At 40.1% G+C, this 16,381-nt stretch overlaps 1 protein-coding gene across 3 annotated transcripts in view; it reads left to right on the plus strand.

The window, feature by feature from the left end:
• The window catches only part of LOC139995685 (uncharacterized), a 169,341-nt gene that overhangs the window by 83,668 nt on the left and 69,292 nt on the right, over positions 1-16,381 (plus strand). For all 3 annotated transcript variants that reach the window (XM_072019381.1, XM_072019386.1, XM_072019385.1), the window contains 2 exons: positions 4,379-4,916; positions 12,866-13,074. In XM_072019381.1, coding sequence (XP_071875482.1) covers positions 4,548-4,916; positions 12,866-13,074 — 578 coding nt within the window. In that variant the 5' untranslated portion in view covers positions 4,379-4,547. The remainder of the gene's footprint in view (positions 1-4,378; positions 4,917-12,865; positions 13,075-16,381) is intronic.

Consider the following 16,381-nt stretch of genomic DNA (forward strand, 5'->3'; position numbering starts at 1 on the left):
GTTTTGTTCGTAGTCCTAAAAATAGTAGGTATAGGGCGCGAGGTTACTTTATCAACGAGAAAGATGGAATCTAATTTAGGGCGAAGGAAGTTAGTTGGATCTAAATTTGATTGACTGTACTTCCATTCGTACCTTATATTGCTAATTACAAAAATATTTGATCGTAAATTAAATCTTACGTATGATGAGCGTATAACGTTTGTCTTCTTTCCGAATTTGACGATGATTTTAATTATCGCGAGGAATATCGATGCAAAATTTGAAAAATAGTAAGGTGGAGGAACATGAAGCGGATGAGTGGAGCAGATCGAAACGGAGTTTCTAACGAAGTATTGTTATTCTTGCGCGACGTTAAGGACGCTGGTGCGTTCTTTACACACGACTGTAACAAAGAAGAGGTCAGTATAACCGCATCGCACAACTTTCACGGGAAACCATTCAAAATGAAGTTGAGGAAGTTCAAATCGGGCAACGTGAGGGCGCGACGAAATTTCATTTGGTGTTCGTTATACCTAATGTTGGCCACTGCCCATTCTTCACTAGGTTGCTAGAAGGGACTTGGAACGTTAGTAGGTAGCTCGTTTGAAAAGGAACAGGCAATTATTCTCCCTCGAGGATACAAATATAAAGGATTTAGGATAGCGATAGCGACTCTGCTTTGTCTGCAAGTAATTCTTTTCTAGTTGACGCGCGTTATTTGTGATAAAAGTCACAGCAAACTGTAATTCACGCAGGGAATCCGTATAATCATTCTTTCCAACTTTCTCTCTAGTTGTATTTATACAATCGAGCTACTCAGTCGATCAAATCATTCTTCGATTATTTTCTGCATGACTATTTCATGCATTTCAATAATTCGTAGTGTTCTACGTATTAAAACCATCTCACAAGTGTATATACGTAATTGTAGCAGGGAAATATTACATGGTACGTTGTGTTTCATATAAAATTGAAATTTGCTTCGTTTTGATGAGCCTCACGTGTCGAACAACGATACTTTCTCACCTCTTTTATTTACGCACGCAACCGAGCCTTACGATACTCACCACATCACGCTTGTAATCTTAACTTCGTTGTCTGTAAAAAATCGAATTAACAAAGTTGCCAGATATCGAACAAGCCAACGGTGAAAACATTCTATAAGAGAATAAATTGGATATTCCATGGAGAGTATATTTGAGAGCAACGTGGGTTCGTTTCACGCGCAGTTTTCTCCAGAAAACGGTCAGGAACCGGGCACCGTTATATTCTTAATGCTAGGGACCGGGCAAAATAGGGTGACGTGGCGCGACCGAAGAGAAGAAAAGGTACTCGTTATCCGGCCCCGGACAAAAAGACAGAAGTTTCGTATAGGTCGGCGATCGTGTCCCGAAGCGACACCCGCTGAGCTACCAGGAAGGAAGATTATTGTTAATTAAGGTGGGCGTGCCGGGCAAGTTGCACGCCGGTTTCACGGCCCTTAACGAAGGAACAGGTCAGCTCGTTTTATGAATCCTAATGCCGACTTGGCCGCTTCACCAAAAATTCACTAAGCATTTGCATTTCATCGTCGTCACCAGACTTTTGCGCCCTCTTCCCTCTTATTCTTCGACTCGTCGCCTCTTAATGTAATTAGTCCTCCTATTCACCTTTGTGCGGGATTATCCGACGTTAACGAGGTTGTTTGATAACCAATCGAACAGCCATTGTTCGTCAAACGTGTTTCTCGGGCTTGACACTAGGCTTACCAGGCACGGTCAAATGATCGGTTTCAAAATGTAATTTAAAATTGTACATTCATTGTTACTTCTCTTGTTCATTGAACTTTATGTAAATTCTTATATTTAATCAGTTTCTCAATTTTGTTAATATAAGAGAATTTACATAAAGTTCGATGAACAAGAGAAGTAACAATGAACGTACAATTTTAAATTAAATTTTGAAACCGACCATTTAACCGGGTCTGGTAAGGTTACTGTTAACGACTTCGTGGTATACGTATGTGTTTCTGGAAAGAGAAGATTCAATTGTGAGGGTGAGGTGCGTAAACTGGATTGTTCGAATTTAAGAAAAATAATTTTAGAAAACGACATTATTTTTATTTCATAATTATAACCAGCGTAATAAAATATTTCATTCCGCAAAAGTTAAACTCAGGGTACCATGCAATAAAATTACTCTTAACAACAACTTTATAATTTTAACTGTTCGATTTTGTACTATATTTCTAATCAGACATTTTTCGTGTTACGTATATCATAGTTCGTGTTTGTATAAGAATTGAAGAAAATGTAAGATAGGATGATTTTAGAGTTATAAGTCGCAGAGTATAGACTGAAACAAGAAATCTCATTATTCAAGGTCTCTTGCCTCACCATGACCCACGTCAGCTCCCCACTCTGTTCTAATTTTCTTCCGTGTAACCACTAGATAGAACTATGAAGAGGATCTTTATAACCGTGTTAGATTTCATAGGAATCGTGGAATGGTTAGAAGATGAATCGTTTGCTTTCGAGGAACACCTATATCACGTGTCGGCTCGTGACTAGAAGGTGTTAACGGCGATGAGTTAACGAGATTAATCGTGCGAAGAGCGAGGAAAACGAGGAGATCCGATTGGATACCGGAAAAGATCACAAAGGTGTGTAATTAGAGCAGGCTTTGTTCCTCGTCGCCACAGCGGACGCTTCGTTTCCGGTGTCTGTGGTTCTCATTGTGGAACGTCCCGATCGAAATTATCTTTTTTATCGATTTCCCTGAATCCCCGTTTTTCCGGGCCGCTATTCTAATTATAGCTGGGAAAATTAGATCTTTGACGTCACGCCTCCATCAGCCGCAAAAAATCTAGCAGTGCCACGAAATGGAAACATAAATCCTCCGTTACACCAAATTCGACGTTTCCCTTCTGTCGACTAATTGCCTGAAAAGTAAAATACTTCTCAACCTAGTTTTAAAAAATCTAATAAAAAAAGTTAGAGACCATTTGTCAATCACCCTAATACTCTAAGTTAATATTTAAAGTTTAAAACCGTAACGTGACTTAACTTGATTCAAGTTTTAAAACTCATAAATCGAGAAAATCTAAATGAACGAGACAAGTTTCACGATGTAAATTAGAAACTTCGAAATGGCCCTTAGTCGTTCGACTATAATTACTCGTAAGCTCGATAAACAAACCATCGCACTGATTCTCGTAAAATGTTTAGTATACCAATCATCCCAGTATTCCTTGATGTCTGTAGTTACAATAACAATCGAGCACGTCTTTATCGTGCGGTTCTGTGGGGGTGAAGAGAGGTTGGTACGGGCAGAAGAAGCATCAAAGGAAACAGAAGAAAGAAGAAACAGGACAGTCAGCGAACGGTGAACAAGGCCACGTTTACCACCTCTGTTCGACCACTTTTCGTCCCTGCAGTTTCCCTCACTCTATCTGCAGGAACCGCGATGCTTTACTACCGTTGTATCCGGATTGAATTTAAATATTCCTTCGACGGACGAACTCTTTCGCGAATTGCCCTGTCGTAAAAGGTCCATCATCCGTCTCTCTTCCTACCACCCCCCTTCCCTACGTTTTCCCTCGCGAACCTCACCGACGAATCGTTTTGCTACGAACTGCTGTTTCATTGGAATCGTGGCAGAGATGGAGAAGAAGAGGGTAGGAGAGAGACATTATGAAATCGTTGCGCGTCGTCTTAAGGGCCAATAAAATTGCACGGAACTCCGGCCGCCGGTGAAATTAATATCAGCCAGTACAGTTTCATCGCAGTATGCAATGCGGCGGTCGTCTTTACGACTAGTTCGGAAACTGTTTCGGCCTAAACATTGTGTGTTTTCGAGATTTTTCGCCAGACCGCCCTCTTATGAAAGAAGTTTCGAAGGCTACTCCAACTTTTTCGTAACGATGATCGATCGAATCTGTTGATCAATACTATTGACTCTGGTGGTAATTAGACTTTCTTTATAGAATGTTTTGAAAATTCTAGAATGAAAGTCAGGGCTATAAAAGTCTTGGTACGAGTTCGATAGCAAACCATTCTCAGACCTTCCGCTCGTAATTTTAATAACTTTTATGAAGCTTTCTCTAATAAATATCATGATATAACTCGTACATTCGTGTGGGTTAGTGACTATTAATGCACGACCTAACGCGTAATGTTACCGTGGCATCACCGGTTGCCATAACGTCGTATCTTATACCTTTAAAACTTGTCAAACACTCATTACAAACCAACTTGTATACCGCTTACCTCGTCTTTATAACACTTTCTAACCTGTGACGTCCACCTGCAACTGTAATCCACGTTATTCATCAACACCCGTAGCCATTGCCTATAAATACAAACAGCCCCGCAAACAACCTTCGGAATTACCTCTATAACCTTGTTTTTTCTCGTTTCAGGTAACAGTAGAGAGCCGGAAGAAGAGAGCCGGTTCGAAAAGAGCCGGTCTCCAATAAGCTTCCAGTTAGGTAGGCCACGAGCTCTTGTTTTTCGTCGTGGGAAGCTGTTGGTGGGCTCATCGGGCCCACCCTCTCATCGGTCAAGCTGGCGAGCGCTCTAACCGCTGGTATGAACCCCCACCATCCGGGCCATTCCGCAGCCTACCCGCATCATCCCTCGCTTTCGAGCAGTCCGCATCATTCCGGGCCCCATCACGGCTACAGTACTGGCGGCGGAGGCGGTGGCGGTGGCGGTGGCGGCACCACAACAACCCCAGACCTACCAAGTCCCCATTCACCGCCTCATGGGCCAGCAATGGACCCAGCCACCCCCTATGGGTCCCTTCAGCCTGGACAAGGCATGGGCAGCAACGGACATCATCACAGCGGTGCTGGAATGATGACCGATCATCCACATCACCCCGGACACCCACACCCCCACTTACCGGGACATCCTGCTTATCCACCAGTCAATCACAACAACAATTGTACGCTTAAGGTAAGTTTGTCAATTTGTTGAGAGGAATTTAGTATAGTAATTTCTTTAATTTTACGAAATGCGCGAAATTCGAACCTATGCTACGCCGAGTAGCATATAACTTTTGGTATTTAAATCCATAAACATAAAAAACTCTTTTCTTTCTCATCTCGAATCCCGAAATGTATCTGTAAATTTGCTCAGATCGTAAATTAGATCATTCTGGAGATGGTTTCTTCAAATTAATTTCACTTCTTCAGTTCTCGATTGGTACAGGGGAATCATGCGAGTAGCGTAGAAATTTATTTAATTTTGCAAAGCCTGCGAAATTTGAACCGGTGTTACCTCAAGTAGCGTATAACTTTCGACATTTGAATCCATAAACATAAAAATCCCTTTTCTTTTTCATCTCGAATCTCGAAATGTATCCGTAAATTTGATCACATCGCAAATTAAATCATTCTATAGATGGTTTCTTCAGATTAATTTCACATCTTCGGTTCTCGATCCGTACAGAGAAATCATTCCCCGTATCATTGTATTGAGAGTTGATGCGAGTAACGCAGCAATCTATTTAATTTTGTAAAGTCTGCGAAATTCGAACCTGTGCTACGTCGGTATCGTATAACTTTCGACATTTGAATCCATAAACATTAAAAACTCTTTGCCTTCTCATCTCGAATCGCGAAATGTATCTGTAAACTTGATCACATCGTAAATTAAATCGCTCTATAGATGATTTCTTCAGATTAATTTCACATCTTCAGTTCTCAATCCATACAGAGGAATCATTCCCCGTATCATTGTACTTCCTGTTCGCTTTTATTATCCCACTCGTTGCCATTCTCTCCCCTTATTCTCGTTCCCGACGACCGTTACAGAATCAAACGGCGAATGAAATTAAATTAAAATCCCTCGTTAATGAGGCCTGGTCGAGTGGCGTTCGTTTCCCGCCAACTCTGTTCCATCGAAGGGGAGGAAAGGAGAGAAGGAACGGTCCGGTCTTGGAAGCGTTTCGTACCGCGAAACGGTTCTCCTCGTACGATTAAAATGCACTTTCTACGCTGGCTGGTCGCGCGACGATGGTCACGAGAAAAAGTTTTCAACCGGAAACAGCTGGAACGTGTACGCGGCTCATTGTTCGCGTAATAACCAGCGTCGGCCGTTCATTACGTAAGTTCATTCCTTCTGCACTGTCTAATTTCTCCTAAACAATAATACTTCTCATTTGAAAAAAATGTTAATCGTAGGCGACAATCATATACGTAACCTGAGAATTATTGATACACCAAACTATAAAACTACAAAAGTGGTCATAAAGTCCAATTCCTAATTGTTTACAGAAACTTTATAAATTTACAGCAACGCACTTTTACAAATTCCAGTAATTGTTCATCAAGTATGCATACATACAAAGTCTTACATTTCTTTTATTACCGCAGCAAACTTACCCCAGCTAACTAGATTAACCCATGCACCCCAATCTGCAAGTATTTGCACCTTGATCGTGTCAATAGATTAGCGTGTGAAACGACTTTTCACCTCGATGCGAAATCAATGTAACGTACAGGTGCGACGAACCATAGCTTTACAAGTAACATGGCTTGGGTCGGTAACGAGAGTGACGAACGAGAGAATCGCGGCAGCAGGGTCGCAGGCTAAAATTCAGAAGACATTATCCGTCTACGTGACCCTCACTTAGCTCGCCATTGACAAACGTAACAATATAGGCATTTACCATGGAGAAATATAATTGAATAGGGGCGGAGGGGAACTGGAGGAGGCCAGGCTGCCCCCTGGTTGCCTCTTTCCCTCGAACGCCGCCCCCTCTTCTCTCCGTGCAACGTGTTTCACTCCATAATACTTAGCACGATCTCTGTTCCACGTTCCCCTACCACGTATCTTTGTCCTCGTTCGGCCTGGCTGGAGCTATGGATGGGTCCCGTCCCCTTTCAACGTTAGTTAGGTCCTTTCTAGGCTCACCTTTTTATTTCCCCCACCAGCAGGCCCACTCCTGCTGTGGCTGGCTGGGTTACCTGAACCCGGGGCCTCTCGCAAGGCATTCAGAGGCCCAAAGCAGCCACGGACCAGTCAGTTCGCTGCTGACTTCGGTCGGGACCGGTTCGTCTTTTTCCTCTGTTCGTGGCGCGTGCTCTCTCACCTTCTTCTTTGCTTTATATACCCATCTTTATATACACCGTTTCTCTGTATGTCTTTCGCGCGCTCTGTGACCGCTTTTTGCGTCGTGTAGCCGCGATCGTCATCGCTACCACGCGTAGTGGTTTTTGGGACCGATCACCGTGTATATAGCTTGGACTAAGCCCACGGGATGCTACACTCGGCGCGTTACAACGAACCAGGAGAAGCTTGTTGTCGGTTGCCGACGGCAACGCAACTTTGTCGCGACGCGTAGATTCCAAGAACAACGTGCTCCGTGCAGGTCCGTGGAAATATATCGTGTTTCCTGAATGGTTCTTCGTGGTGGTTGGTGCAAGGTGGTTCAAACAAGGTGTATACCAAACAAGATTTATTTTCGTGTTGTTAGCGATTTGAACGAGAACGAATTATATCAGTGCCCGCGTGAATACGTGAGAAGTGCTTGAGGACGATCATTTTCGGGTACTGTGTGGAGGGAGCCTGTTGGTGATCATGGAGGTGCACGCGCATCACTACAGCGCCATCGCGTCACGGATGAACCAAATGAAATGTTTCACCGGAGATAAAATTGTAAGAGCCAAATTATAATATTACTTGGTCTTTCGACATTTGGATGATTTCTCTGTGGTATTCATTGCGACAAACGTAGCAATATCTGCGAACTAGTTGCACAGTGGAAGCTGTGGTTTGCTTATTTCGTCCTGAATATTTTTCGTAACCCTAAAGTGTCTTGAAGTGAATCCATAACTATCGTTACATAGCTTTTCCTGTTGCATAAGTTGTACGAATAATTAACGTGGATCAATGAAACAAAAAGAACCGTTCAACGTTCGCTGATTCTGAACCGATTTTTAGTTGCAAATTTCGAGACTGGACGTTCGAATTTCGTCAGAATCTGACCGGGGACGTTCGACAGTGATCCTAGTTGAAGCAAATTGCTCGGACGACTCCGGCAGTTCCGATTGCTTTGATTTGTCCCGATGCTCGGATGTTTCCGATCTCAGCCTCGCGTTAATGGTATCGTTGTGAATCGAACGTTCGTATTAGCCACGTTCTCCCGCCTAAATATGCATATTCATCGATCCATCCCTTTCTCTATCCCTTTTTATCTCTTCCATTCAACGAAAGACAATACACCATGCTTTTTTGCCCGTGTCGCGAAAATGGTTCTCATTAGGGAAGCTGTGGGGGGACTAATTAAATTTTTCCAACAAGCTAACGATTGCGCAACGCAGAGAACGTTTCTCCTGTGTTTGTTTAATACGACGCGACGCTGCTTACGTTCACTCTCCCCTCTCTCTTTCTTCTGCTCTCCGAATTTTTCTCTGGCAATTTGCTTCGACTCGTTGCCTCGGAACCGTAAGAACAATCGAATCCACGATGATCAACGTCGTCTCTTGTTCTCTACTACATTGTGACTCACCTCCTACGCGCAATTACGCGAGTTTCATTCGATTATAGTAACTGGACGATCGTAATTGCGTGGTAATTGCGAAAGAAGTGTCGTTAGGTCGAGGTAAAAAGCGAGAAGGAAAACGATTTTCCTCGTTGATCGAACACGAGCACCGAGTTTACCGTGCGAGGCTAGTTCCTCGATAAATTACCGCCGCTGCACGCGTCGCTTTCTAAGAAGACACTTTTTTTCTTTGTTGACGTTTACTCGGACGAGCCACCTTGAACTCTCTCACACTTATAGACTTTTTCTCTTTTGCTCTCTACTTGTTGTTGCATTTTCTACCTTTCTTTCGCGGACTCGCGTGGACAGAAAGGTCGTTGTCGCGATATCTCATAAGATGCAAGTGGAACGATAAGCCACGCGATTCTTGTAAGCAAATTACAACACGATTTTGCAAGAAGTTTTTCATGGAGATCAAAGTTCGCGGAGAACTGTAGCGCCAATATCGGCCTGGATTTTGAATTTACGGCGTCACGTTCGGTGTCTCTTGGTCCTTTCGTTTGTGCGTTCTTCAAGTCCAGGCTTGTTCCGCCCGATTATCATAGAAATCGTTCCAGTAAATCAAGCAACGGCCTCGGAACCAGTTGCGCGCTCGCTGTTTTTCGAAGCTTCCACGCTGGTACGCGCGACCGCTCATCGCGCAGTCGTCGCGCGTGTAATAATGCTCGACTCGGTCAGAAATAGTTTCGTTTCATCGAACAGGTTGCAGGAGATGACGGAATCTGGAATAGACTCGCTAAATTTGATCAGTCTTGTGGAAACTGTTTTTTTTTTCTGTTGACTGATTGAATCATTCATTTCCTGGATAAATCGATTTTATAATACTCGAAAGTTACTTATAGTAAAGTAATATAGTTAAAATTTTGGTTAAACGGTCGTTTTCAAATTTCTCTTTCCTATTGTTACACGAAGAACACGCCAATCTATGAAGCCTATAAGACTTCTTTTTTTCGGTTCATTTGACGATAACTATTTATGGCGATATATTGACCGGAAAGTTCTTTCCGATTTACATTTCGATCTGATATATATTTATTGAATTGTATAGGTTCAATTTTGTTGCACCACCTTTCTCCATCTTTCACGCTACTCTAACGTCCAATTACACGTTTCAAATTCTTTAAGTTTCAATTTTAATAGGAGGAAAAATATGCACGTTAACGTGTATCATTTAGACACTCGAAATTGATTTCCTCTAGTTGAACAGTGAACCGAAGAAAAAGCTTGAAGTGGCCGGTCTTTAGCATGGCTCACTCGAATCCGTTTAGAGTTTATTATGCGCTTGACAGAAATTAATGACGTTCATGACCGGCAAGAAAAGGTACGCCGCTTGAATTCGGGCTTATTGAAACGACACTCTCCGCTTCCCAACAAATTGGAAGCGTCTAAATGTGCAAGTTCCCAGAAAACGTGTACTTGGGCCTGTCTATATTTCTTTTTTCCTTTTCAATTTCCTGTAATAAAAGATTCGCTTCAAAGATAACCTACCCCTTAATTGTTCCGCGCGTTAGTCACGCTTCACATGAATTTTTACTTTGAAACAGATTACAATCGCGGTATGGTGCCTCGAATTTATCCACCGAGAATCCACGCGATGGAACACTCGATCAAACGAACGAAAATTTCGATGGCGACACTACCAAATGTCCTCTAGCATTTTGTCATTTTTCAAGATATACAATGGCTCACGAGAATATTTTAACATTTATGCATACCTTTCGTGAATATGATTATATCTGTTACGCCAAACATTTTGAAATTTTATTAGCGCCATAATGTGTTTAACGAGACACAACTGTCATGACTATATTGGTAAAATAACAGAGATGCTAATGAATCCAAGATAAACGAAATATCCTTTATATACTCGGACAAAATATCATGTAGCTTCTATGTATGTACAAGTTCAGATTCTTTACCGCTATACACAATGCTAATGGACTCTCGTTACTGTGACATTTCAAAGCCATGAATTTTCAAAATGTTTTGTATAGAACACGTAACATATATAAGAAAGGTTTCTACAAATGTCCAAATATTAGGTTGTCCGAAAAGTTTCTTTCGTTTTATGAGGAAATAATGGACATACAACGTTTTTTGTTTTATATTATTTTGTCGAATTACGTACGATCCATTTTGTTCTGTTAAGATAAACACCGCGACATTTCACAGACTTGGTTTCACATTTGTATGAAGGTGCATTGTTGTAAAAAACATGTTTGCGAAAGAAAGACACTTTCCAGACAATCTAATACTATCGTGAGCTATTTCATGTACACTAACTATACCGATTGTTATGAAATAATAATTAAATGTCGTCGATTTAACAAAAAAAAAAAAAAAACACAAAGGTAGGAGAAGGTAAACGATGGAAGTTTGGTTTTCTCAAATATTTCGAAATGATGTGGTAGATAAGACGTTTCAAGGAGAGACAATAGAGCACGTACAGTGTTCTCGTGGAAGCTCCGTACATCGAAAGGTTGCAATGATTTTCTCGGTGCAGAGCTGAGCAGCGACAATTCTCAGCTTGGTTTATCAGATAGCCGTATATTTTAATAATCAGCGACGTCGACCACGATTATTCACGCTTACCGGCGTTTACATAATCGAGCGACTAAGTGTTCGCCGAGATTGCCCGCTTGACGCTTCACGATGATTTATCGTCAGTTAATGACTTTCGATTTCGTATTAATTATAGCAATGCTTCTCTCTCTCTTTCTCCTCCTCCTCTTCCTCCTCGTTCCCTCTTTCCTGGTAATAGAAGTACCGTGAATCGTCGCAGGCTCGCGTTGCAACGTGTTATTACGCTTAACATTTTCGTTGTGTAATCAGCCGGTGGACACTCGATAAAACAGCCAAAGTCTTTGCCGATTAAAACAAGAAATACCGCACCGTTTAATCGATCTGCTAATGTGTCTTTACGTAATTACGCTCACATGTAATTGCGTTCACGTTAATGGGTGCTCGCTTGTTACGAAATGGTGAAAAAGTCGCGCAGGAACAATGCGATAATTTATTATCTTCCAAATGTAAATTTCGTACTTTTGTCTTTTTTTCTGATTTCATTGGAATAATGAATAAAATTTGTAGAATGATACTCTGTAAGTCATTGTTATATTGTCCAACTATGGGGAAAGGCAGGTTCTATTAAAGAACCAATTTGTGGTAAATCAGCTTAGTGATAAATAAACTTTTATAGCTTCAGCCATTAACATTATAAACGGTAGTAGGTACTTCATAATACGCTTGCTATTTTACTTATTTGTGTTTAATATGGTTTGTTTAAAATTACTATACTATTGACTTTTTTTTTAGTGGAATTTATATTTTACTGTATGCTTCGTCATAAGTCAAGGCACAAAATGTTCGTAATTATTCAAAGATACAAAGAAACTTGTCTTACATTTCTTTGCAGTTATTGCTTTCACGGTTAGACCGTATAATGTCCTTATTAATCAAAATTTTATGTAGATATTACCATTTGCAAATTAAGGAAAACCGAAGCTTCATTATTTTCTTCGTGTTATCTGTTTTTCTTCATTCCATTTAAAATATTTCATCATCATTTTGTAACGGGTCTGTATAATGCAACTTTACCTAAAGTAGAAAGCTCGAGGAATTTCATTCATATTTCAAGACATTTTGAAAAATAAGAAAATACTAGATAGGAAATTCCATTTTAACTGAGGAAGGCAATATATAGTTCCCTTATAACAGAGAATTAAAATTTCTATGCTTCATATCCTGTTTTCTGCGCACATAAAATACACCGTGTGAAAATTTGGGAAAATTTATATGTTATACTTCATATATTCTTTTATCCTGTAGCGAAATATCAATTGGAAAGTGTTCCATGTACTTTCACGTGTATCCATGAAAGTAGCATTCGCCAGTTTGTTTGGACAAATCAATTTCCACTTCGCGCCGTTTGGTTGGAGAACTTCGCAGTTCTCAGTGCCGCAAGAAGTTGAAGTCACCGAGTAACTTCGTTGCTTCCTAATTGCGTGAGCCAATTATTATTCGAGAACTTCTCTAGGAAACACGATTTCGAAATCCTGAAACATTATTTACTCTGCCTGGGAAAACTCTTGGAAAATTTACCAAAAATCTTCTATTATATTTTTAACCAGATTCCATTCTTTAATTTCGATATTGACCAATTGAAATCGTTCCGAATTTCAATTTACAAGTCGTTTCAATATGATTTTCACTTTGCTAACAAATAATAATCGTAGCTTTCTGGAAAAAGCGCCCATAAGGCGAAATAGTGAATTGAATAAATTGATTTGCAAGTTTTAGTATTACATAAAGAATTATGCAAATTATGACGAAACATGGTGTTTTCTTTTTGCTACAGCAAGAAGGTGGCCCAAGTGGACCAACGGGGATCCAGCAGTGCGCCGGTTGCGGTGGTCAAATAGTCGAAAGATGGCTGTTGCTGGCGATGGATCGGTATTGGCACAACGGTTGCCTCAAGTGCTCGTACTGTGGTGCGGCACTGGCGGAAATCGGCCACTCGTGCTACACCAGGAGCGGCATGATCCTCTGCAAAAGCGACTACAGAAGGTAAGGGTCGTACTCACTTCTCTTGAAAGTAGCCCAGCTTTCCATTCAACTACCTAATGGTACGAGTATCGTTGCGAATTTGTGAAACGAACTACAAAATTCATACGATCGCGAAATTCGTTTCCCAACAACACCAATATTTTTATATTTTCATGTATGAAGGAGACAAGCTGAAAAATATCAATCATATGTAATAACAATTTTCGCGTGTAGAAATTACACTAGTGAGGTGGTTATAACGTGTATGCGTATTTAATAAAGTAACGAGTGGATGAATTTATAATAGTCAGATGTATTAAAATAAGTACAAGTACAGAGATAGTGTATGCCGGTTTTAATCGTCGCTCGTTCAATGCTACTATACTAATCGAAGAATGAATAATAATACTGTTCATACATTTATCTCAACGGACGTTACCACAAAAGGTTAACCTTTTTGTGTAACTCTGGCTGAAGATTATAAGAAACAGCAATAACAATTTTCTGTTTTTTATGTAATATAATTTCTTAAGTAATATTCAAAGTTCTTTTGCTTTTAGACCTTGTAACCGAAAACAATGTTAGTATTCGTAGGTATAATAATATGAGTCTCTCCCAAATTTGAATTTTCCGCTTCAACTTGAACTTTTTCTACGCTCATGTGCTGCTACACTAGAAAAGATATGCTATAATTATTCGATACTTTTTTAATCGTTTTCGTCGTTAAAATTCTTCGGTTTTTATGTCACTAGCAACAGCAGCAGTAGTAGACTGCTAATGTTTATGTGAATTTGTATTTCTATGAGAAGTTATTAAGTAGAGAATTAAGTAGTAATTAACTGTTAGAGAACTGAAAGCCACATGGAGATGATAACGAGCAATTTTGAATATCCTATATACTTTTTGCGTATTGTGCGAATCCAAAGTACTTGAATTTCCCATAAATGCATAAACCTAATCTTCGTTAAAATTCTTCCAACTTGATCGATACAAACTTAAATCGAGCGTTATCGTCAAGTGTTATAAATCTTTTCCCGTTTACTGTAATTTCTGCAGAAGACATTTATTCAAGTACAAATTACGTTTTAGCGGTGCTATTATCAATTGTTGGAAACGCTGGCGTTACTTAGGGGGATGACCCGATTGCTCGCCTGAAACGTCCCAACTCGCAGCCGTTGATTGATCGCGAAACAGGATTACACGGCACGAACGTCGCGTTTAGAGCTTCATTAAATCGCAGACACGCAATTGCTCGACCGATTAATTCCGTGGCCGCGTATTCGTATCAGCCTGTTCGATTATTAAACGTGTCTACACTAGCGGATAAGTAATACGATGAAGATGATAAAACTTTTACGCGACGGAAGAAAAAGAGGCGTGGATTACACGAGCGAAGTTGCATAGGCTCGCAACTGACATAGGAATTAACGATAATTGATACGCAACGTTTTCATGCTGATAAACGCTTACTACGGCTGAATTAATCGCACCACTTCCGGTGCATCGATGATCACCAACCGAACAGACTCGTTGGCGCCAAGTATCGAACAATCAACATTCCGCTGGCGCAAAATAGCTGCAATCTACGAAGCTGTCACTTCGCTGTGACACTTAGCCGTTGATTATACGCCGCTTCCTTCGTCCCTCTTTTCGAATACTGTTTTTGTAGCAACGTGATGTTTTGCCCCGGTTCGCGACTCTCTTTGATCATACCTTTTATCATCGATTTCTCGAATAGATGGTTTATCATCGAGTGAACAGAGGTTCTTCATTTTTAGTTTGTTAAGTTTAAATGAAGGAAAGTGGGGAACTTTGATTTGAGATACGGAGGCTATGGAAGGTTGAGCAAAAATTATGTGACAAAGTTATTATAGCGATCTTAATGATGTATCGATATAACGTTGAAAACTTTACAATTTTCAAAGTTATTTGTTCCGCTATGGTGTGATACCGGTCATTAAATTACAGATGTTTAGACTTGTTTTATTGTCGAAGGTTCAGGATTCCAAACAATCTCGTCGATATGTCGAATCGATTCTCATTCTCGATAGATTGAAAAATCACCGAGATGGTCTACGTCGCGTTGTAAAACGGTTAATCGACGGAGACCGTTCCAAATTTAGAAGATTCGAGGTCAAAGCGCAATTTAATGAGAAACAGACGCAGAAGTTAGTTGGCATCACCTTAAAATAGATCGGCACAATCTGGCCGGGGCAGCCGGTGTGTACAGAATCCAATGAGTCTGTCCATATTCTCTTTTTTCCTTTGTCGACCTATTAATTCGCCGCGAAACGATGCTTCTTTTCATCTCTGATTAAACCTGGAAAATATATGATACAGTCTTCGAACGAGCGAGCGTGATGAAATAGATACTGAAACGTAATTTGTTCTCGTTATTGATCACAGCATATATATAATCTGATAAATTTATGGTTGATTCTCATTAAGTAGATTGGATGGATAAATTAATATTTCGAAAGTTGTATTACCTGCCTTTTTTTCTTTCGATTATTTTTTTCTTGAGAGTTACGTAATTGTTGGAGAATTGACAAATTAGATAAACATGAAAGAGAGTGACACGTAGTCGAAACGAATTGGCCAGCGTTCCGGGGATGGAACGAATTAATTAAACGGTCGACAATGAAGGAAAATATTCAGCCCCGTGGCAGTTCGAAGTAAAACGGGTCGGCTGGTCGTTATGAAATTTTATACTTCGTTTAATTAATTCCTTTATTACGATCTTCGACGGGGACTGGTTTCGTGTAGCGAAGGCTTTAAGGAACATTTGAAATTTTCGCTTTGAAAAGACTATAAAAATATCACAAGAATATTAATATATGTAATTATACACAAGATGTAGCTCAAAATTAAAAATTTAATGATTAATACCTTCGTTGGTACGGACGTTTCATTCCTCTAATTAATTTATTTCATCATTCGTAAATAATATTACAGACGCATAACTGTTATTTTATTTTTTTTGCATTCTTAGCGAAATGACTTAAAAAAGCAAGATAAAAGTGGATTGAAAAAAATGTTATTAAACGGAGACATTTCTAATGAAACATATATAACTCCACACATGAATAGCCGCATTTTTAGTGATGAACGCGAAAAGAGAACAGGTGAAAATGGAAAATTTTGTTTTTCCCTTAAGTCGCATTAATTATAAAATTCCTTTGAACATTTACATTCGCGACTGTGGTAAATGTAGTCCCTTCTCATCCATCCTTCATACAATCCTGTGTATAAATATATGAAACATCTGTTAATCGATTAAAGGAGTAAACGTTGAAAGTTTTACCTTAGATTCCTCGTAAAAATAGAA

The sequence above is a fragment of the Bombus fervidus genome, chromosome 16 (genome assembly GCF_041682495.2).
Source record: "Bombus fervidus isolate BK054 chromosome 16, iyBomFerv1, whole genome shotgun sequence".
NCBI lineage: Eukaryota > Metazoa > Arthropoda > Insecta > Hymenoptera > Apidae > Bombus > Bombus fervidus.